At 47.6% G+C, this 22,461-nt stretch overlaps 1 protein-coding gene across 1 annotated transcript in view; it reads left to right on the forward strand.

Annotated features, from left to right (window-relative positions):
• The window catches only part of LOC311344935 (storkhead-box protein 2-like), a 44,286-nt gene extending 24,818 nt beyond the window's left edge, over positions 1 to 19,468 (forward strand). Inside the window, exons 2-4 of the mRNA XM_084469282.1 lie at positions 10,215 to 10,367; positions 15,129 to 17,559; positions 19,074 to 19,468. Coding sequence (XP_084325408.1) covers positions 10,215 to 10,367; positions 15,129 to 17,559; positions 19,074 to 19,278 — 2,789 coding nt within the window. The 3' untranslated portion in view covers positions 19,279 to 19,468. The remainder of the gene's footprint in view (positions 1 to 10,214; positions 10,368 to 15,128; positions 17,560 to 19,073) is intronic.
• Positions 19,469 to 22,461: the final 2,993 nt, after the last annotated feature.

Here is a 22,461-nt window from a genome sequence, read left to right on the forward strand (position 1 = left end):
ATGTGATCCCATGAAATCATCAGGATGCTCTCCATGCTATCAAGTTCCACAGATTCTTGCATTTTTCTGTTTACACTGAGACAGGTCTCTCTTGCACATACAGACCCTTAAGCCGGCTGGATCTTGCAACACTAATGCGTTATTGTTTCATGCGGTCAGACAGGCTAGTAGACCACAATCTTCTCATTCACCGACTTTTGATTCGAGAGCGTTTCTCTCAACCTCTTCCATGGTGAAAACTGAAAATTAATTCCCACTTCTGCGAACGACAACTATTCTAATTGCTTGTCACATTACCATGTACACAAGGGGGCAGTGTAGCGTGGTTAACCCCAAATGTACTCGATCTGACGTGTAAATCCTTTATCAGAATCGCAAGACTGAATCTTCTTCATTTAACAGGATGTAAAAAAGCATTACTACAGTTTGGTAACCAAACAGTGTTTGGTTCAGTGTCTGGACATGCTCCTCCTCCTCCGAGGAGGTCGGTGTGTTGCTGAGCTCTGGGAGGGCTGCAGGTCTTTGTCTACACATAAGTCCTCTGTGTGTACTATCTCTAAGTAGCGACGCGGCTATTCGCTGGTCTTCAGTAGGGACGCAGATGTGAGATCTGGCCTTTAATGTGTGCGGCCAAAGCAGAGACCAAGAGGATGGTGAACATTTAGTGTTTGTTGAAGTAGCCATGTGGACATGGGCTTAAGGCCAAAGTATACTTCTCCTACTCCGTAATCCGTAATCCGACTCCGTAACTACGGAGACCCCTCTAACATTCGAAGTTCTCCGTCGGGATGTCGGATACGCAATGCAATTCACCGCCCGTTCAATCTTATATGACTACTAACCATGTAAATAGTGTTGAAAATAAACTTCCAAAGCTTTTCAAATCTTATTTGGTGTTTTATTGGTGTTTTATTGGCTTAATGTGCAAAGTAAACAAGGTGCAAAGTCAAACCGGGAAAGAGGACCAATCACAGCCCTTGCCGTCTCCGTTTATGGATAGTTAAAAAATATTGGATGCGCACGTAGAGCTACGGAGAGGGTCTCTGACAGGGTCTCCGACCACGTGTGAAGTTTGGGTCCCCCCCCCCCTCCCCCACATCCATACCACCTCCCCCACCACCCTATTCTCAAGTTGTGTGGTTTAGCCTCCGTGTCAGGGACTCTTTGTTCAACAAGCCCTAACCAGCCTGACACACTGTTGCCCTGTCCTTTTCACATGCTAATAGCCCTGTTTACACCAAACCCTGCCCTAGTATCCCCTGCTCAGTCTTTCTGCGTCCTGTCTTCTGTCGGACTGTCTGTGTGTCTGTGTCCCATCTGTCTGTCTATCTGTCTGTGTCTCTGTGTCCCGTCTGTCTGTCTGTGTCCCTGTCTGTCTGTGTCCCTGTCTCTCTGTGTCCCGTCTGTCTGTCTGTCCCTTTGACTTGTCTTCGCCATTTAGTAATGCTGTCCTGGGATGTCTTCTTTCTCTCCCTACACATGAGCCTGTGTCTCCATGCTCCTTGTGACTGTTAGGTATGTGGAGCGTCTTCATAAGCTCTTCTTTTCATGATGCTGGGATATTCTCTTGGTTATGCGGCTCTCTGCTGGTGCATGTCCTACATCTAGTCTGAGTTCTAACTGGGTCACATCAGAACCAACTGCAGCACTGCAACACTGCCCCCCCCCCCCCACACCACACCACACACACACACACACTATCAGCGGTGCAGTGGCGCACACAAACTGTTAGCAGGAATGAGCGGTAGAGATAGTAAAACACGGTTCGAGGTAGAAGTGTTTGTGTGTGTTTATGTTTGTTAGCTTGAGAGAGATGAAGAGCGAGAGAGAGAGAGAGAGAGAGAGAGAGAGAGAGAAAGCGTGAGAGAGAAAGAGACGGAGAGCGAGAGAGAGAGACAGACGGAGAACATTAGAGAGAACTGAAACGGGAGGCGTTAGGAGCAACTGGGGATGCGTTGTCATGACAACTCCCTCGGCAGCCCGCCCACAAGCTTGTGTGTCAGTGGGCATTACGCAGGGAGCGGGCGAGGGAGGGAGTGAGAGAGGGGAGAAAACGAGTGCAGAGAGAGGCAGTGTGATTGGTCACACCCCCCTGTCTTTGTGTGGAGCAAGGCATTGTGGGTAGGCCCTTGAGTGAATGCTCATTTGTGTGTGTGTGAGAGAGAGAGAGAAAGGGGAGGGGAGAGGGAGGAGCAGAGTGTGTGTATGTGTGTGAGAGAGAGCGTGTGTGTGTGAAACAGGACAAGCTTGTGTGTGTCTGTGTGTGTGAAAGAGAGGGAGAGAGCTGTGTTACGAACGTAGGCTACATTGGGAAGCCCATCTGGAACATATACATTTTTTTTTTTTTTTTACCTAAAGGATATATTATCAACCAAGGTTTGGCATATTTTTCTACGTCTTTGTGTGATTGCGTCTCCAGTGTCTCTCGTCTGGATAGCTCTCTCCGGCTAGGGAGTGAGTGGCAGATGCTAGTTAGTTAGCGTTTAGCTGCGTAGCATTACTGTTCTGCAGAGAGAGAAAATGACACAGGGGTGATGAGGGAGAGAGAGAGAGAGAGGGAGGATCGTAAAACCTCCTCGGAGCCAAAATGGGGGATGAAGATCTTCAGAATCAGAAGGAGACGGAAACTGTAGTATTTGACTCGTGAGGGGAAGGAGAATGAGAAGAGGTAGAGGGGGAGAGAGAGGGAGAGAGAGAGGTGAGAGAATGGGAAGAGGCGAGCATGACAAAAGGAGGGGGTGTGGTTTAGCGCTCTGGACAAAGGAGGCAGGCCAATTGTTTACTACCATTGCAGTAAAGGGAGACCAGCCACGACAAACTGCTCCAGCGCTCTGCCATGTCCAGTCTCTCTCTCGCTCTCTCTCTCTGCCTCTCATTTTCCCCTCAATCGTTCCGTCTAACCCCCTTCCATATTATTTCCCCGGTTGGTTATTCTGCCACTAGATGTTGCCCCCCCCCCCTGCTGCTGTTCATCTTTCCTGTCGTATGCCCCTTACATCATTCTCTCTCTCTCTCTCTCTCTCTCTCTCTCTCTCTCTCTCTCTCTCTCTCTCTCTCTCTCTCTCTCTCTCTCTCTCTCTCTCTCTCTCTCTCTCTCAGCGTTACACTTTTGGTTGGCTGCCTGTCTGTCTATGCACCTGTCTCTTTAATTATCTTGCTCTGTAACACATGTCCTCTATTGCTCTGCCCTGGACAGTGCAGTAATAGTAATGGGGGGGGGGGGGGGGGGTGTTAGCCAACAGCTGCTACAGAAATGCTCTTTACACGTACTACGTCTGCCTGTCTGTCCCGATCCCTGTCTGTTTGCACAAAGCAGATCGACGCCAACAGCTGTCTGTCTTTCCATCCTGATCCTGGGCCTTGTGGGATTGAGTATTTAGTAGGTATTTTCTCTGGCTGTTGGATGTTTTCTTAGCAGCCTCTACTGGGTGTCTCCGTCCCCAGCCCCTTGCTGTAGTCCTTTTGGAATTTGGTGGTCGTGGTGGAAGGCAAGACATACCTTACTTAATCATCCCCTTATCCACACATATACGTCTGTGGTCCTTCCGGCCAAACACAGCAACCTGATTCCCAACTCTACCCAGTGAAGCTGGGTCTAGGCCTGATGGGTGAAGCTGGGTCTAGGCCTGATGGGTGAAGCTGGGTGGAGGCCTGATGGGTGAAGCTGGGTGGAGGCCTGATGGGTGAAGCTGGGTGGAGGCCTGATGGGTGAAGCTGGGTGGAGGCCTGATGGGTGAAGCTGGGTCTAGGCCTGATGGGTGAAGCTGGGTGGAGGCCTGATGGGTGAAGCTGGGTGGAGGCCTGATGGGTGAAGCTGGGTCTAGGCCTGATGGGTGAAGCTGGGTGGAGGCCTGATGGGTGAAGCTGGGTGGAGGCCTGATGGGTGAAGCTGGGTGGAGGCCTGATGGGTGAAGCTGGGTGGAGGCCTGATGGGTGAAGCTGGGTGGAGGCCTGATGGGTGAAGCTGGGTGGAGGCCTGATGGGTGAAGCTGGGTGGAGGCCTGATGGGTGAAGCTGGGTGGAGGCCTGATGGGTGAAGCTGGGTCTAGGCCTGATGGATGAAGCGGGGTGGAGGCCTGATGGGCGTGTGTCAACCCAGTCTACCAGTGGTTTGTAGGCTGCTGTCCCAAATGCATGTTCATTACGTTACCTTACAGATCAATTAATTTAACCCCCAAATTCGGTCACTCACCTATTATTGTAGAATGATAGCACACCTATGCGAGCAATCTCTTTTATTGCTTCAATTGCTTTTCACTTTTCTTCTTTCTCTGTGGCCTAGGACCTCATTCATAGTAGCTTTAGGTGTTCCCGCACGGTGGCACAAACCGGAAAGGTTGTACCCACCACGGCCCATCATACAGTGGTTCCTACAGCGGTTCATCCAGTGGTTCCTACAGCGTTCCTACAGTGGTTCATCCAGCGGTTCCTACAGCGGTTCCTACAGCTGTTCCTACAGCCGTTCCTACAGCGGTTCCTACAGCTGTTCCTACAGCCGTTCCTACAGCCGTATATTCAGCGGTTCCTACAGCAGTTCCTACAGCGGTTCAGCCAATGGTTCATCCAGTGGTTCATCCAGTGGTTCTTCCAGTGGTTCCTACAGCGGTTCATCCAATGGTTCATCCAGTGGGTCTTCCAGTGGTTCCTACAGTGGTTCATCCAGTGGTTCTTCCAGTGGTTCCTACAGTGGTTCATCCAGTGGTTCTTCCAGTGGTTCCTACAGCGGTTCATCCAGTGGTTCATCAAGCAGTTCCTACAGTGGTTCATCCAGTGGTTCCTACAGCGTTTATACAGCGGTTTCCCCTTGTTTTTTTGGTCATATCTATTGATGGGTGAAAACTTTACATTCCATATTTGGTGAGCGAATGGAGGGAGGCTTGAGTTTTAGGCGTCATCACATTTTAATATTAGTTTGGTTTAACAGCACTAGTTCAAATGGAAACATTTGAACTAGTTCATATGGTTCTTCATATAGTTCATATGAAGAATACTGCCAACTTTGGTTGATTAGTTTACTCAAACCATCAAATCTCATTGGGTGCTGGCAGCTATCTATGACGTAGAATAGTTGACTTTATACTAACTAACATCAAGTGGTTCTTCTTCTGACCAGGTCTTCTGCAGACCCTCAAACCTGGCCAGTGTTTTATGAAACATTTTTAGTATCAGGCCTAGATAAGAAATATTTATAAGAACAAATATAAGAAATAACTAAATATGAGTTTAGTTAAACAGATAAACTAGATTAAATACATACCCCTACATGCTTACAACAGAATAGAAATTTGCAGCCGCTGAATCACGGTAACCGGTCAATCTTTGACCGGTTACAACAGAGTCATTGAGATCTTGTCTTTGTTTAATGACGTCAGGAGTTTCCTTACATCTCCACATCCTTGTTGTCCCTCCTCGACTGGTCATTCAAACGTGCATGAACAATAACCTCAGCAGGTCTAGCTTCCAACTGGTTAATCTTGAAACAAATAGGGCAGGATGCAATAGTCCCTACTTGACAGATACTGAATGTATACAGATACCAGATACTGATGTAATCATTCACATGTTAATTTGGACCCATGCTGCATGCTGGGAATTTGGGTGGTGTTGGGAAAGTCTTTTTCCACTGAGCACCATGAGCCCACTGGGGCGCTGGTAGCCTGTGCGGTTTCTTGTTTGGTTCTCGAACAGACTGCCTTGTCTGTGCCTACACCCCATTTCAAATGTAGTTGTGAGTAAACTTGTGCCTTCAGTTGCTTGGCCACTACAACCACCAACACCCAATCATCTGACAAGTTCACCAACATAAACCGGACTGAAGCCAACCACCACCATGAACGGCACATGGGTGGAACCTTCCCCCATATGGGGGAAGGTTTTCTGTTTATCGGGCCAGTGTGCAAGCATCTTCTTAGGGTGAGGAATTAAGTGAGGAATGGTTAAAGAATGAGGCGGTGCGATCCCCCCTCTGAAAGGACCTGATAATGGATATTTAACTAAAGAACAGTGCACGCAGGAACACAGTGGATTATATCCAGTGCCTCCAATTTGGTTTGATTAGAATCAAAGTAAAGATTTGTTGAGACGATCATGATGAACACTTGTTACAGAGTTTAGCAAAAGCTGTTGCTTGGTAACTGCTTTTAGTGGTAGAGCTGTGTGTCCGATGTATTGTCATGATAAGAAATCAAATGTTGTGACCAAAATGTTTAAAAAACTATACGTTTGCATGATTGAGTTATAGCCCTCAAATGTATTGTAAACAGTTTTTTGTTAGTTACATCAATTATTTTCAAATAGCGCTTTTGTTAGAGTTTGGGTTAGAATTTGCTATTATTATTACCAAAAATGTAGGCCCCGTCCAGACGGAAACGATTTTTTTGTGAAAATGCATACGTCTTGTGCGTTTAGGCCGACTGTCCAGACGGATCCGGCGTTTTCGGTGGCCGAAAACACACTTTTTTGGAACCAGGTCCCAGGGTGGATAAGATAAAAACGTCCCTATCCGTATTCGGATTTGTGTGGCTGCCTGATGCGCAAAGGATGACGTCATCGGCCCCCTACCAGGAGCGGAACGTCAAATTTGTTATGTTTGATTTGATTTGTATTATTTTTGTAGCTTTAAATACAGCCCCTTGGTAAATGTAATTACTAACTGTACATTAAAAAGTATTTTCTGCCCAATCTAAAAGGTTTAAATACGGCTTTCACAGTGCCACACAGTGGCCTTGAATATGTACTACAGCGTTTCTACAGCTAGATGCGTTTTTGCAATGAGTCAGTCTTTACGGAGATATTCCTGAAACGCATCAAACAGAGGGGAAAATATAGTTTTCGCCCGTGTGGGCCTTAGTGGGGCCATCCAAGCCGACCCGGTAGCCCTCATGCTCCTTCTACTTTATACGTCTCCTGTTCTCTAAAACAAGGCTCATCGCCATCGGCAACAACTTGAGCAGGATTGGCCCCACCTGTCAATGCCCTCACAACATGTCTGGGCATAAAATTGTCTCCTCCTAACTGGCCTCCAAGGTTTTTTTTCATTCAAAACAGATTACAAGATATGGATACTAATCCAAATAATACACATATGTTTGACATTTCATAAACTTGCAAACAACTAATTTGTAAATGATACAATGCCCCTGTGCATCCAGTACAGGGCGTACGCTCATACCAGTGGACTGCATGCTAATGTTAGAGAGCATTTCAAGGATGCATTGAGAGGGTCCAGTCGCCTGTGAAATCACTACAAAACATCCTTTTAAAAGTGTTTACTTTGTTGTGTCTTACGGAGCAGAGGCAGTGTTTGGATCTCAACGTGGATTTCTATCTCTAATTGTCTATTTTATCCAGTTCTCAAATGCTTGAAGCTCTCCCTTTGTATACGTCTGGTATCTATAGTGCACGCTTGGATACCTCATATTGAGCAAAGTTCAAACTTCAGTGATCTCACTGCTGTTTGGACCAACCTTGGCCTTGCCACTAGTGACCGATGGAGTCTGTATTGTTTGTACTGAGTATATGATGAAAACCTCCAAATGGATGGCGAAAGCCACCACAGGGCAGGGTGTACGAATAGTGTGAACCCATGTTGGGAGTACGGTGTGAATTAGGCCTGGGCGATATGGCTGAAAGACATATCACGATATAACTTGATCATATTGATCGATATTGATAACTAACTATTTTAATTTTAATGACCTAAAAAGACAAAAAAGACTAGGAATTACCACGCTGGATTTAAACACTTCCTAATATGACGTTTTTCATTTAGAAATAGTCCAATGTCGATACAACAATGAAAAACACTCAAATATTGTAAATAAGTATGGAACCATGTTTGTGTAACAAACCCAGCTGCTAGATTTGGTGGTCTGCTCTCTTATCGATATATATTGAACATGTTTTATATTGATATTGATCAAAAGTCTATCACAATAAGATAATTTATTGTTTTATTGCCCAGGCCTAGTGTGAACCCATTTTAGGGTGTACGGTGTGAACCCATTTTAGGGTGTACAGTGTGAATCCATGTTAGGGTGTACAGTGTGAACCCATGTTAGGGTGTACGGTGTGAATCCATGTTAGGGTGTACAGTGTGAATCCATGTTAGGGTGTACGGTGTGAATCCATGTTAGGGTGTACGGTGTGAACCCATGTTAGGGTGTACAGTGTGAACCCATGTTAGGGTGTACGGTGTGAACCCATGTTAGGGTGTACGGTGTGAATCCATGTTAGGGTGTACGGTGTGAACCCATGTTAGGGTGTACAGTGTGAACCCATGTTAGGGTGTACGGTGTGAACCCATGTTAGGGTGTACAGTGTGAACCCATGTTGGGGTGTACAGTGTGAACCCATGTTAGGGTGTACGGTGTGAACCCATGTTAGGGTGTACAGTGTGAACCCATGTTAGGGTGTACGGTGTGAATCCATGTTAGGGTGTACGGTGTGAACCCATGTTAGGGTGTACAGTGTGAACCCATGTTAGGGTGTACGGTGTGAATCCATGTTAGGGTGTACAGTGTGAACCCATGTTAGGGTGTACGGTGTGAACCCATGTTAGGGTGTACGTACATGTGAACCCATGTTAGGGTGTACAGTGTGAACCCATGTTAGGGTGTACAGTGTGAACCCATGTTGGGGTGTACGGTGTGAATCCATGTTAGGGTGTACAGTGTGAACCCATGTTAGGGTGTACGGTGTGAACCCATGTTAGGGTGTACGTACATGTGAACCCATGTTAGGGTGTACAGTGTGAACCCATGTTGGGGTGTACGGTGTGAATCCATGTTAGGGTGTACAGTGTGAACCCATGTTAGGGTGTACAGTGTGAACCCATGTTAGGGTGTACAGTGTGAATCCATGTTAGGGTGTACAGTGTGAACCCATGTTAGGGTGTACAGTGTGAACCCATGTTAGGGTGTACGGTGTGAACCCATGTTAGGGTGTACGGTGTGAACCCATGTTAGGGTGTACGTACATGGGAACCCAATGTGTTCAATGTGTTAAAGGGGTAGTTCAGGATTTTGGACATCGGGTCTCATTTCCTAGTGAGCCAGTGTGTTATTTATCATTGGAGACCATTTTCAACACTTTTCATTCAGTCCTTCTAGTTGCAGAAATCGCTGGTGCTAGGCTAGTGCAAGTCGAGGGGAACTGCTAGCCTGCCAATAAAAACAGTTTTACCCACTCCAGAGGCAAACCAATTATAATGCCTGACTATCGATGTAAATGTCTGTGTTGATAGAATAGTGTTAGAAATAAACGTACCCTTGCATCGCATTGCATTTAGTTTATAATCCCTGTAGTTGGAAGCAAGCTATGGCAGCGGCGGACTGATATTACCTGGAGTGCGCTTCTCTAATTACCTTCTGCTGTATTGAATTGGTTGCACTGGAGCAAAGTGAAATTCCGCCTCTGCTGAGAAAGTAGTTCCCCAAAAATGTAATGTGATCATTGAGATACAAGGATAGTTTTATTTCTGATATTATTCTATCAACAGACATTTACATCGATAGTTAGGCATTATAATTGGTTTGCATCTGGTGTACTTTGGAGTGGGTAAAACTGGCAGTTCCCCTCGACTTGCGCTAGCCTAGCATTAGCGATTTCTACAGCTAGAAGGACTCAATGAAAAGTGTTAAAAACTGTCTCCAATGATAAATAACACACTGGCTCACTTGGAAATGAGACCTGATGTCCAAAATCCTGAACTATCCCTTTAACTACTGGAAATGCACCATTACTCTATTACATTACTGTTTATAGTAAGACACATACAAATGATAAAATCTCATATCTCTCATTTCCATGTTTTTGTTTTTTGTTTAGATCGCGGTGTTGTTGTGGTTATTTAAACTCCTAAATCATGAGAGGCTTTTGTTAACAATTCTAAACTATTGGTTCAAAGTTCCCGACAGTCTTCTTTGAGCGGGGAGTTGCAGACAACAGACCACTGGAGCCATGATTACATTACCTTCACATGCCCCGTCAGCAGCACTACAGTCGCGGTGACTATAAATTAGGGTTAAGGCTCTTCCTCAAGGACACTGTGACAAGGTTGTCTGTTGTACCCTCGCTGGGGTACAACCAACCATCCTCTGAGTGGTGACGTAAAGACCATATTGTTAGGATGTATGATGAGGAGATGGTTGGTTATTGTTGTGTGTTTACCATCATGATAATTAATACAAAGTACAATATCTCTCTTTCCACAGGTGATGTGTCACCTATCAGCATGTCCCCGATCAGCCAATCACAGTTCATCCCTCTGGGAGAGGTGCTGCTATTGGCTATCTCTGCTATGAACTCCGCCCACAAACCTGTTACCCAGGAGGCACTCACCGAACACCTGCAAACATGTTTTCCAGGTAATGACACCAAATCAAACAAAACGTTTTCTGCTGCCTGTTCATCTGTCCCCAAACGTAATTGGTTTGCAACCACTTGTTTTAAACCATAGGTTACAGTGTTAACTGTATGTGTGTACACTTGGTTGAAATATGTTGACAAATGTGGTAAGGATGTATGGAGAATGCATCTTCCCATCCTTATGTGCAGTCAATAACCTGATGGCAATATACCCAGTAATATTGTGTACATGCTGGGCTTCCCAGCCTCCCAATGGCTGGGAGGCCTCCTGTATAGATGACAATACTAAGTGATATGATGGAGAGAGAGTGTCCTATACAGATGACACTACTAAAGTGATATGGTGAAGAGAGAGTGTCCTATACAGATGATGCTATGAAGTGATATGGTGGAGGGAGAGTGTCCTATACAGATGACACTACTACGTGATCATGGTGAAGAGAGTGTCCCAGTTCAGTAGGAGGCAGAGGATGCTCTAAATGTGTGGAAACCTTGTTATGCTTCCTTGGTAAGTGTTGCCTATATCCCAGAGAGCCACGCCAGCAAAGAGTTTCTTGTACACTGTATGTATCATATTTACTTGTATTAATTGTTTTAATTTCATTTCTGACTCCAGTTGACTTATGTTGGTTAAGACATTATAGATCATTGTCTCTATTACCTTTACAATAGCAGCCAGCGTTGATGTAGCTACATCAAACTGCTGCCTGCATCACAGGCTGTCCCTTTCAATCCAACATTTACACAAATAAAGAAGCTCCTTAAATTGGCATAAAGGTTATTGGAAGCCTCCAAGCTATTTAGGAAGAGACTGTGGTGAGACAATATGACTAGGCCAATGTAAAGACAACTAGACTAGACCTGTGAGCTCATGTCCTGTTTACTTGGGGTAGATATACACACCATGCATTAACGGGGTATTTCATCCATCTCTTCTTGGTAATAGACAGAGACACTTCATGTCATGTTTAGCCTTCCAAAACCCTCACCAGTAGATCACAGAACTCTCCTGTTTTCCACTCATTGCTTTTTATTGACAGACTTTAATTATAAACAGTCTATCGTTTGCTCATGAATCAGGAACTGTTGGACAGTTTGTTTCTACCCCAGGCAACACAGAAATATAGTTAGGTTTAGTGGTATTTGTATTGATTTCAACCAAAAGAGAAATAGTTGAAAATTGTGCTTAACATTTCATATTCATTCAGAAATTTAGGGAAAGAAAAAGAAAAGCATAATAGCAACATAATATAATTGTTTAGATTCAATGAGAGTAAATAAAGTAAGTAAAGTAAAGAAAACGATATAATACATTCATGTATAATACATACATTGGTATATTAAAGGGTACGTGAGCCTGTTTCATTGTTCTGTGCTGTGACTCGATGGAAGGGGGAGGGGCTATCCCTGTGATCAAAGGTTACGCCCACTTTGTGCTACCTTTCTTTAAGCTAGTACGCACTTTTGATGATGAGCATCACAATGACCCTTGTTGCATCTGAAATGTACCATACACGTGTCCAGGAAACTCAACCCTCTCTGGGAACAACAACGTTGATCGCTCCACAGAGCTCAGGTCATGGGCACTTTGACATACCACTCAGGTTCACTTTGTGGTGATGTCACAGAGTCCATGAACCGGGCCTTATCTGGGAGCAGAGAACAAGTAGTTGAAGTAGTTGGTCACTGGCCTAAAAAACAGAGAACACCTGTATTTTCTAATTACTTATGTTAGTCACAGAGACACAATCGCAGACTACTATGTTATAGATCAAAGAAGACACACTGGCATGTTTAAAAGAAACACTATGTTGGGTTCAATGGCACTCTAAGGACATGGACTCGGTCTACTGTTGAGTTAAATGACGACTTGTGTTTGCCTTCTGACTATAATGTGAGCCTTGGTCATGAAACACATTATTATCTAGTAGTCTTACACACATGCGCACGCATGCACACACAAAGAGCAGCATCAATGCTGGCCCTCTGTGTATGTGTGCGCATGTGTGTTTCTGTCTACTGTGTATGTCATTCAGAGTACCTCAGAGTAAAAAGGACTCTTGCATCATGTCGCTACAGCAACTGCACAGGTCTGATGTAATGACAGGCAACACACACACACACAGACATAGACATACACATACCCACAGACATACACGTAAGGACGTCTGTGTGCCAATCTGGTGCAGCGTCTGTCAATTAGTTTGAACTGGCTGTTTTTTTGTTTTGTTTTATAAGTGTATGATAAAGCATGTAAATATATCTGTTCAGAATCGACTACATCGTGCCATATAAACACCAATCAGCCATTCACTGTACCCATTGATTAGTAAAAGAATGAAGCCTCCAATGAACTCCATTAAGGACAAGTGTGTTGTGTTGGTAAACAACCTCCCTGAATGTGATGGATGATCTGTTCGTTAAGGACATTCGTCTCATCTCAGAGCAGAATAATTTTTGCGTCCATATTTCATGGGTTGAAATAAAAGATTTAAGACATTTTCTAAACACGCAAAAGGCTTATTTCTTTCAAATTCTGAGAAAGAATTTGTTAAAATCGTTTTTTGTGAGCTCTTCTCCTTTGAGATGATTCGTCCACTTGACTGGTGCATATCAAGACGCTCATTCCACAGCATGATTATTACAGGTATGACACGGCTGGCCCATGATGTATTCAGTTGTAAGGGAGTATGCAATAAACATGCTGACAGCAGCATGTCCACCAGAGCTGTTGCACCTGAATGCACCTGAATGAATTGAATGTTAATTTCTCTGGGAAAACCGGAATTCCTCCGTGAAGAGAACACTGCTGTCAGATACCATGGAACGCTGGTAGGGTGGCAGACCTGAAGTCAGCCCAGACGCTGGTAAGGACGGAGAGCCGCAGGTGACCAACCCGGTCACAGTTTCTGACAGTTTCTGACAGTTTGTGCAGAAGGTCTTTGGTTGTGCAAACCAAATGTTGCATCATCAGTGGTCTGGCTGGATGCTGTCAGAAGATCTGCTGGTGAAGAGGCCGAGGTACTGGTGGGCTGGTGTGGTTACTCGGGTCTGTTATAAGGCTAGTTAGATGTACAGAAACTACGTTAGAGACAAAGTGTGACCAGGAGTTGTTATGTTCAGCTACCACTGATCAAATGCTGTGATCCTGTGGGTAATGTGCATATTCCTTGTACCTCAAAAAAGAGATAGTATTTCAGTGGATTATGAGGCGCAGTATTGCTGATGACAAAGCTCCTTAGCGCCGCTTCATGCAAGAGTCCCAGGCATGGCTGGCACAGAAAACAACCTGCTGCTGCTGGAAGTAGTGGTTAGTTCATATCTGAAGGTAGCTCAGCACTGATAGAACGTGCATCACTCTCTTTTGACAGCCCTGTTCACCGACCCAAATGCGCCATCAGCAGAAGAGTCGACAATCTTGGACATTGTCTGTTTTGTCCTTCTGCCTTCTACGATCTCCGCTACAGTGGCCCTCTGCCCATCACCACGCATCAATTCTTTGTATGAGTTCTACCTAAACCACGTTAGGCCAACCTCCTCAATACAATACTTATTTGTATATGTTTAGTAAACCTGGTGTTTTGTAATCAGGAGGGTAAATCTACAGCCGTAACCATTTTAATGCTTGGACCATAAACTGTAAAAATGAGAGGACCCTTTGGTTTACACCACCTTTATGAAGGTGTAGATGCCTTCTACGGAATCTCACTGTTCCTTGCAAACAGCAACCAAAGCAATGACTATTTGGCCTATCGGGGGAAGACCTTGAATGGCTGAATATTAAGATTAAATTGTTAATAACTTTTTGTATTGAATATAACTGTCATCCAGGAGGCAGGAATAAAGTTACTTATTTTTAATAGCATTATCTGCTGACAATCTTTGATTTAAGGGAACTGGCTCCCTACTATCTCAGTTCATAAAGCCTATCACTTGATTTCCCTACATGCTATCATGAACATTAGCCAATAGTTGACACGATTGGCCCAGGTTCCTCCATGTCAAAGCGTAAGTAGTATTTATAGGGGAATCCCCTATAAACACCAGGCTATTCCCTCCCCTCCTTCAGTCACTTGGATGGAATCTCCACATTTACTGAAACAAGACTGCTGAATTCACCAATTTCAGAAATTCAACACCATTTGTAATGGACGTGTGTGTGTGTGTGTGTGTGTGTGTGTGTGTGTGTGTGTGTGTGTGTGTGTGTGTGTGTGTGTGTGTGTGTGTGTGTGTGTGTGTGTGTGTGTGTGTGTGTGTGTGTGTGTGTGTGTGTGTGTGTCATTATTAGTGTTGCATCACTTTAGCCGGCATGTATGATGGGCCATGATGTAACAGGCAGTAATACTTTTAGAGAAAGTCTGATTAAAATTTGCTCAATGGGAAAAGAAAAAATCCAAAATTCCAAATAAAATCCATGATTACACAGAATTACTAAGGAAGACCGAACTCAGAGTAAGATGGAGACTCATTCTGAGCTTTAAAAAATATTGAATGATACTTTGATGGCTGCTGTCGTTCTATTGGTCCTTCCTAGATTCAAGAAATATCTATTAGTGAACAATGTGATATGAATATTAATTCAAGCATTTCCGGGCAATATTACAATCAATGATCAACAATCAGGTGTTTCAGTTTCATAATAAATCAAGTGCATATATTAACTTGACTTTTGTGGATCGGAGAAATAGATGGTAATGGTATTTGGTGCCAACGTCCCCCAGCCTGTGACCGCACTAACGACCCTCTCTCTGGTACCGCAGGTGTCCCCACGCCAACGGACGAAGTGCTGCACCACACGCTAAACATGCTGGTGCGTGAGCGCAAGATCTACCCAACCCCGGACGGCTACTTCATCGTGACGCCCCAGACGTACTTCATCACCCCCAGCCTCATCAGGACCAGCTCAAAGTGGTACCACTTAGACGAGCGGGCCGGCGACCGCCTCCAGCAGCAGCAGCAGCAGCAGCACCAGAGCCAGCAGACGCAGTGCACCTCCCCGCTCTCGGGCACCGTCACCCCCTCCACTTCCGGAGGGTTGCGGGACCGAGCGCACCCCAAGCCCAGTCAGAACCACTGCGGGGCCGGGGAGTCCTACAACAACAGCTACCGCGGGGGGGGCGCCGACGACCCCCCCAGCCACCACGCCACGCTGCAGCGGCGCTCCCCGAAGGACCCCCGGGAGGCCTACTCCTCGCCCCACTCCCCGCAGACCCCGCCCACGCAGGGGGGAGGCACCGCGGAGAAGAGCCGCAGCACCCTGAGCTTCCCCTTCAAGACGGACACGCTCACCAAGCACCGGGGAGGCGGCGGGGGCGGCGGCGGCGAGGTGGAGAAGCAGTCAGGGAGCGGGAGCGGGTCGAACAGCGCCAGCCGCAAGTTCGGCCTCAAGCTGTTCCGCCTGAGCTTTAAGAAGGACAAGACCAAGCAGCTGGCCACCTTCTCGGCTCAGTTCCCACCGGAGGAGTGGCCCCTCCGGGACGAAGAGGTCCCCAGCCAGCTGCCTCGGAACGTGGAGATGGAGATCATCCGCCGGATCAACCCTGACCTCACGGTGGAGAACCTTGCCCGGCACACGGCCGTCATGAAGCGGCTGGAGGAGGAGCGTGCGCAGAGGAGCAAGGCCTCCTCGGCCAACCAGAGCTCGCGGAGCCGGCGGAGCGGCGGGAGGCACCGGAAGCCGTCGCAGGCCAAGCCCAGCCGCTCCCACAGTAAAACCAGAGCCCCCCGGGGGGAGCCCAGCGACGGCTCCCACCCGGAGCTCACGGAGCGGGACTACCGAGCCTACTCGTCCTCCCTGGCCCGCTCGCCCCGGGAACACGCCCTGGCCATGGAGCGCCAGCGGGCGAGGCTCCACCTGGCCCACAGCAACCCCAACATCCTGGACGCCGCCCACCTGCCGGTCACGCCCGAGTGGGACGTGTCGGGCGAGCTGGCCAAGCGGCGGACAGAGATGCCTTTCCCTGAGCCCAGCCACGGCCCCTCTGCCCAGCACTCGAAAGTCCACCGCTCGCACTCGCACACCCAGGAGAGGAAGTCGAGAACGGAGCGCAGTGACAAAGCCAAGGAACGTTCTAGATCCATGGACAACTCCAAAGGACCCCTGGGGGCCGGGCTTATAGGACCGCCAGACTACTATGACGACCGGAGTCGCTATTACACAGACGATGGGACCTTGCGAGCCAATCAGAGTTCTTCTCACTACTCTCGGGTCACGCCCAGCAAAGCAAAACTTGCCAATGAAGCGCTGGGGTTGGAGGGCGGCAGAAGCTTGGAAAAGAACAAGAGCCGGGACAGTCTCCCGGCGTACTCCCCCAAGCCCCCGGCCGCCTCCATCCCATCAGACGACTACTTCCAGTGCTCCGCCTCCTCTGAGGCGGTGCTCACCGCCGCCAACCCCCACGGCTCCCTGGGTAAGAGCAGCCACGAGGGGCTCAAACTGGGCGGCGCGGACCGGCAGACGGACCGGCAGACGGACAGACAGACGCCCCATCCTCCGGAATACAAGGACGACGCGGGCAAACCGGGCCCCAAAGGGGGCAGCCTGCCCCCCATCGCGCTGTCCATCCCCGACCCCCCGCTGCCCAACGGCCGGCCCGTCCACAGCACGTCGGCGGGCCCCGAGAAGCGCAAGGAGATCTTCAGCAAGGACACGCTGTTCAAGCCCCCGCCCAGCTTGCCGCTGCCCGGCTACGGCTCCTTGAGGAAGACCCCCGCCCTGGCCGCCTCGGCGCTCTCGTCCTCGTGCGACGCGCTCGACTCCCCGGAGGCCTTCGACGCGCCCAAGCCCCTGGTGGCCACGCCCTCCGCCAGCGCCGCCCCTGCCGGGTCAGAGCCCGCCGGCGGCGGCGGCGGCGGCGGAGCGGCTGAGGCCTCCTTCGACTACTACAACGTCTCGGACGACGACGAGCTGGAGGAAGGCGCCACCAAGGGCCGGGGTGCCGACGGCAAGGCCGGCGGAGATGGGGGCAAGGCGGGCGGAGGCGGGGTGGGCGGCGGCGGGACCATGCAGTGGCTGCTGGAGAGGGAGAAGGAGAGGGACCTTCAGCGCAGGTTTGAGCGCAACCTCACCTTCCCCAGCGCTAAAGAGAACCTCCCGGAGCCCAGCCAGAACCAGCAGTCGGCGCACTCGGCCCGGCTGGACAGCATGGACAGCAGCTCCGTGACAGTGGACAGTGGATTCAACTCTCCACGGTGAGGGACGCACATGCACACACGCATGCACATGCACATGCAGGCACACCCACACAGCATGTACCGTGAACATGTACAGTGAGAAGGAACTATGCATGAGCCCGAAATAGTTTTTTGTATCCGTAACCGTTAAGTAGCGATGTAATTATTGTTACATCTTGTACATGGTTATTTTTCCTGTTTCCAATGTGAATCTCCACCAGGGATTTTCTGCTTGTTTGAGTTTGCATGGTAGTTGTTAAGTCATCAAAATGTGGCAACATTCTGAGTACTGTACCCAGGTTTGATACCCTGATTGGTGATATATAATATCACCAATCTATAAATTGATTGGTGATGATACCCCCCATTTTTTGTGAGTGGAGGGACTAGAATCCCAGATAGTGCCGTAGTCAGCTGCCATGGTTAACACAGGTTAACGACTTCACCAGAGAGAACAAAACGTAGACTTCACTAGAGACAGAAAAGTAGACTTCACTAGAGAGACAGAAACGTGGACTTCACTAGCGTGACAGAAAGGTAGACTTCACTAGAGAGACAGAAACGTGGACTTCACTAGAGAGACAGAAACGTGGACTTCACTAGAGAAACAGAAACGTAGTCTTCACTAGAGAGACAGAAACATAGACTTCACTAGAGAGACAGAAACAGATCTGATTGGATAACTGTACTGGTGTTAGACTGTGGCTGTAAAGCAGGCTGTGTTTTTGACGTGGACCAAATGAGGAAGTTCTTCTTCATAGCTCAATGTAGATGACCTCAATGGCATGAGACTAGATATACTTTACTGATCCCAAACGGGACATTTTGGGAAGTACAGGAGAGCAGCAGAGTAAACAGCATAAACGTTGAATACAGGAAATGTATCAAAGACAGCACTAAGGTTAAGAGTAGAGTAAAGGTGCGTGCGCGTTGCCCCCACAAACACCAACAGCTGAACACAGAATGTTCGCCCAAGTTGTCCAACACCGATTTGACGGGTTTGCCAATAGACCTCTGAAGAATAAGTCCCGCCTCCGAGGCTCCCGGTTCCCCCGTCCCTCTGTCAAATGTCTATGGGAAATAACATGGCGTTTTTGAACGATCGTACATAACAAACTCTGTAGGTGGCGAAGAAGTAAAAGCTGTGTCACGTTTTGAACACACTACACACTTTTTCCATCTAGTTTCCACTCAAGTTTTGGATTGTCAGTGCCGTTAAAGTTTTGAACTATAATGAAGAAGCATTATGCTAAAGCATTATGCTGTTTCCCATAGACATTTGACCGAGGGAACCGGGAGCCTCGGAGGCGGGACTTATTCTTCACAGGTCTATTAAAACCTTCTTTGGGCAACAGCCAAAAACCCCTGTCTGTCCCCCTTGCCTAATGGTGTTGGTTGCACATCACACATATCAAAGACAAACTGAATGTAACTAAAGATAGTTCCTTTGACACACTTGGCCGAAAACGTTGGCCGGAACACCCCGGCCCTCCCGACCGCCCCGTCAGCTCACAGCCCTCTCCCCCCTGCAGCACCAGGGAGAGTCTGGCCTCCAACACCTCCTCCATCGTGGAGAGCAACCGCCGGCAGAACCTGGCCCTCAGCCCGGGGCACCTGGGCCTCGCCACGGGCAACGGGCCGCCCTTCTCCTTCCGCGCCGTCCCGGAGCCGCCCGCCCCGCAGCCCGAGAAGCTCCAGAAGCCCAGCGCCTGCCTGGCCTCCATCACCAGCGTCTGACCGCGCCCTGAGAGCGGAGATGGAAGGTGGAGCTCTTTTTGGGACATGGTTGTGAAGGGGAAATATAGATATATCTATATAGAGATCTATGTCGATCTCTCTATATATATATATCTGTATGTAGATATCTGTCCCAAGATGCCCAAGGACTGTTACATTTCAGAACTAATGAACTCAGTGGAGCGCCGCCTGGAGGCCCGCTGTTGGAACTACAGCTGTTACAATTACACACGCACACACACACACACACACACACACACACACACACACACACACACACACACACACACTCCCTCAAATGGACTAATACACAGATGGAAATCGAGGCCACAAATTAAACCGCTTTTGTTTCTCACATGCGTTTACGCACGCACACGCACCCGCACACACAGACAGACACACACACACACACACACACACGCACTCACACCAAGCCACTGGGCAGACTTTGACCATGTCATTCTACAACCTCTAGTTTACACACTGCTGTTGTGTTGTTTCACTTGGATAATATGACTGACTGCTGCCTGTAGATATAATATATATATATATATATATATATATACATATATAAATATATATGTGGGAGTGTTTGTGTGTGCGTGTCTGGATGTGTGAGTGTGTGCGCATATGTGTGTATATTCTGTAATCTCAGGTCATGTTATCTCCACTCTCATTCCCGCTGCTCAAACTCAAGTGTCCCCCAACCCCCCCCCCCCCCCCCAATTTGTGAATCCTAGTATTACACCACTACAGAGGAAGGGTGTTGTCGTCACCCCCCCTAGTGTTCTATCCTAGTATTACACTGCAATAGAGGAAGAGTTCCCCCTAGTGGTGTATCCTAGTATTACATTACTATAGAGGAAGGGTTCCCCCTAGTGGTGTATCCTAGTATTACATTACTATAGAGGAAGAGTTCCCCCTAGTGGTGTATCCTAGTATTACATTACTATAGAGGAAGAGTTCCCCCTAGTGGTGTGTTCTAGTATTACATTACTATAGAGGAAGAGTTCCCCCTAGTGGTGTGTTCTAGTATTGCACTGGTAAAGAGGAAGGGTCCCCCCTAGTGGTGTATCCTAGTATTACATTACTATAGAGGAAGGGTTCCCCCTAGTGGTGTGTTCTAGTATTACACTGTTAAATTGGAAGCGTTATCCCTAGCAGTGTGTTCTAGTATTACACTGCTATAGAGGACGGGCAGCAGAGATTGTCTTCTGTGACCCACGGTACAAATCCAACTGCTGACCCACGGTACAACAATCCATCGCTCTTACAGGAAGATAATGGCAACCATAACTGTTACAGCTCCTGTTAAAACGCCTCCAGGGATGGAAGACACCACCACATAGATATCGCCACCACTACGTAGAAACAAGTGAAATAACGTCACCCAGGTCCATCACAGCTATACAGAAATAATTGATGTATCTAAATGTATTTTCTATATTACATAAATTTGAGGGTTAATTCCCATTCATAGACAACACATTTAAGGCAGTGCAGATGGCTAGTTTTGCTAACATTATGTAACTGAGAATATTTTTTTACAAGCCCTCTTTGATATCAATATTCATCCCGTCCCAGGTAACCATTCCTTCTACCTGCTTGACATCATGTTGGCCATCTGCACTGCCTCAAACACGTTGCCATGGATATAGACGGACCAGCTTAGAGAGCTTGAGATAATTTCTTCGGCCTACTACTGCAATAGTTAACACCTCTGAGGTGGTTGTTCTGTCTGCTACAGCCTGTCGGAGTAGTACCTCTACCAACTACAACCACTCCTGAGCACATTTACACGCACACAGATGACTGGACAAATATTATATAAACAGGCAATACTCTTCCCTGCAAATGGGAGCGCTGGTACAGCACTGGCTTTCCTCGTTAAGGATAAACATTCAATCTAGACACTAGATTGAATGTTTAGCTATTGCATTAGTAGAGTGCGCATAAACATGGCAGTTGGTTCCTGCCCTTACCCGATTGTTAAAGTGATCAGAATATGGTGTGCATGTAAGCACACGCCATGTGTTTCTGGGGTTGTGAAGCGAGCTGTAGCAGCTGAATCTGAGAGGAAGTGTTTCTTGTACCATGGTGAAGGAGCTCGGAAAGCAATGGATTTTGGAATCGTCCCGTCATTACAAAACAAACGGCTCATTTTTGCTGTTGGCCCTCAGAACCGCAAACCCACGTTTTTCAGCTCAAAAGAAAAACGGAGAGTTTGCAGGAGTGCATTTGGTAACTTTTTTTGTACCTACTGTCGATGCAAAGAGGACTCACGCTGGAACATGAAGCTGCCGTTACCGTACTGGTACGTCGGCTGAGTTTCCAAATCTCAAAATGCAAAGATGTGAGCCAAACCCATCGACCCACGCCAGTCCAGTGTTGTACGGAGCATACAGGGATCTTCTTTTGTTTCCTTTGTCTTGTTTTAACAATTTTTTTTTTTTTTTAAACTTTTGGGGACTCATTGTTTACTTTACATCCGATTTACATTTTTTGTAGTTTTATTTTTTGGCGTTTCGGTTGAACCCCGTGAGCCACTGGCCCTCCTGGTGCTTAGGACACTCTGGATGTCTTCTGCGGTCGTTGTTATTAAAACAATGATCCATCCTGTACTCTTGTCACCATGGGGACGACCACAACGTCAAAGCAGATCAAACCATCGGCGGCGAGACGCCCGTCATGTGTGCTCCAACTTGGCTGCCACTGTGCCCGGTCTGCCCGGGACACCTGACTCTTAACCAGTGAGGCTTAAGACATTTGAAGCTGACTTAACTCCTCAGGCCCGCTGATGGATGCTTGCCTGCACCGAGCCGCGGGCGACCTGACCCCGGCGCGGGGAGACGCGGGGCACGCGCGGCAAACTCGCAAAAAAAACCGACACCAACGTCCAATGTCTGTAGTTTGTGATCCAGTGCCGCGCAAAGCCGGACCCGCCCATCTGAGTCCTGCATTTCTATAGGTCGAATAATTTGTCAATCATTTGAAATCCCACTGCGCGTCGTTTCCAACGGGCTCTTCTACAACTACCTCCAAAGCAGCAAAAACACAACCCAGCCCCTTTCTAATGAGTACACTGTCATCAGCCTCTAGCCTGTGAATGTCTTGCGTACACACACACACACACACACACACACACACACACACACACACACACACACACACACACACACACAC

Source organism: Micromesistius poutassou (assembly GCF_964030765.1).
Source record: "Micromesistius poutassou genome assembly, chromosome: 6".
In the NCBI taxonomy this organism is placed as follows: Eukaryota; Metazoa; Chordata; class Actinopteri; order Gadiformes; family Gadidae; genus Micromesistius; species Micromesistius poutassou.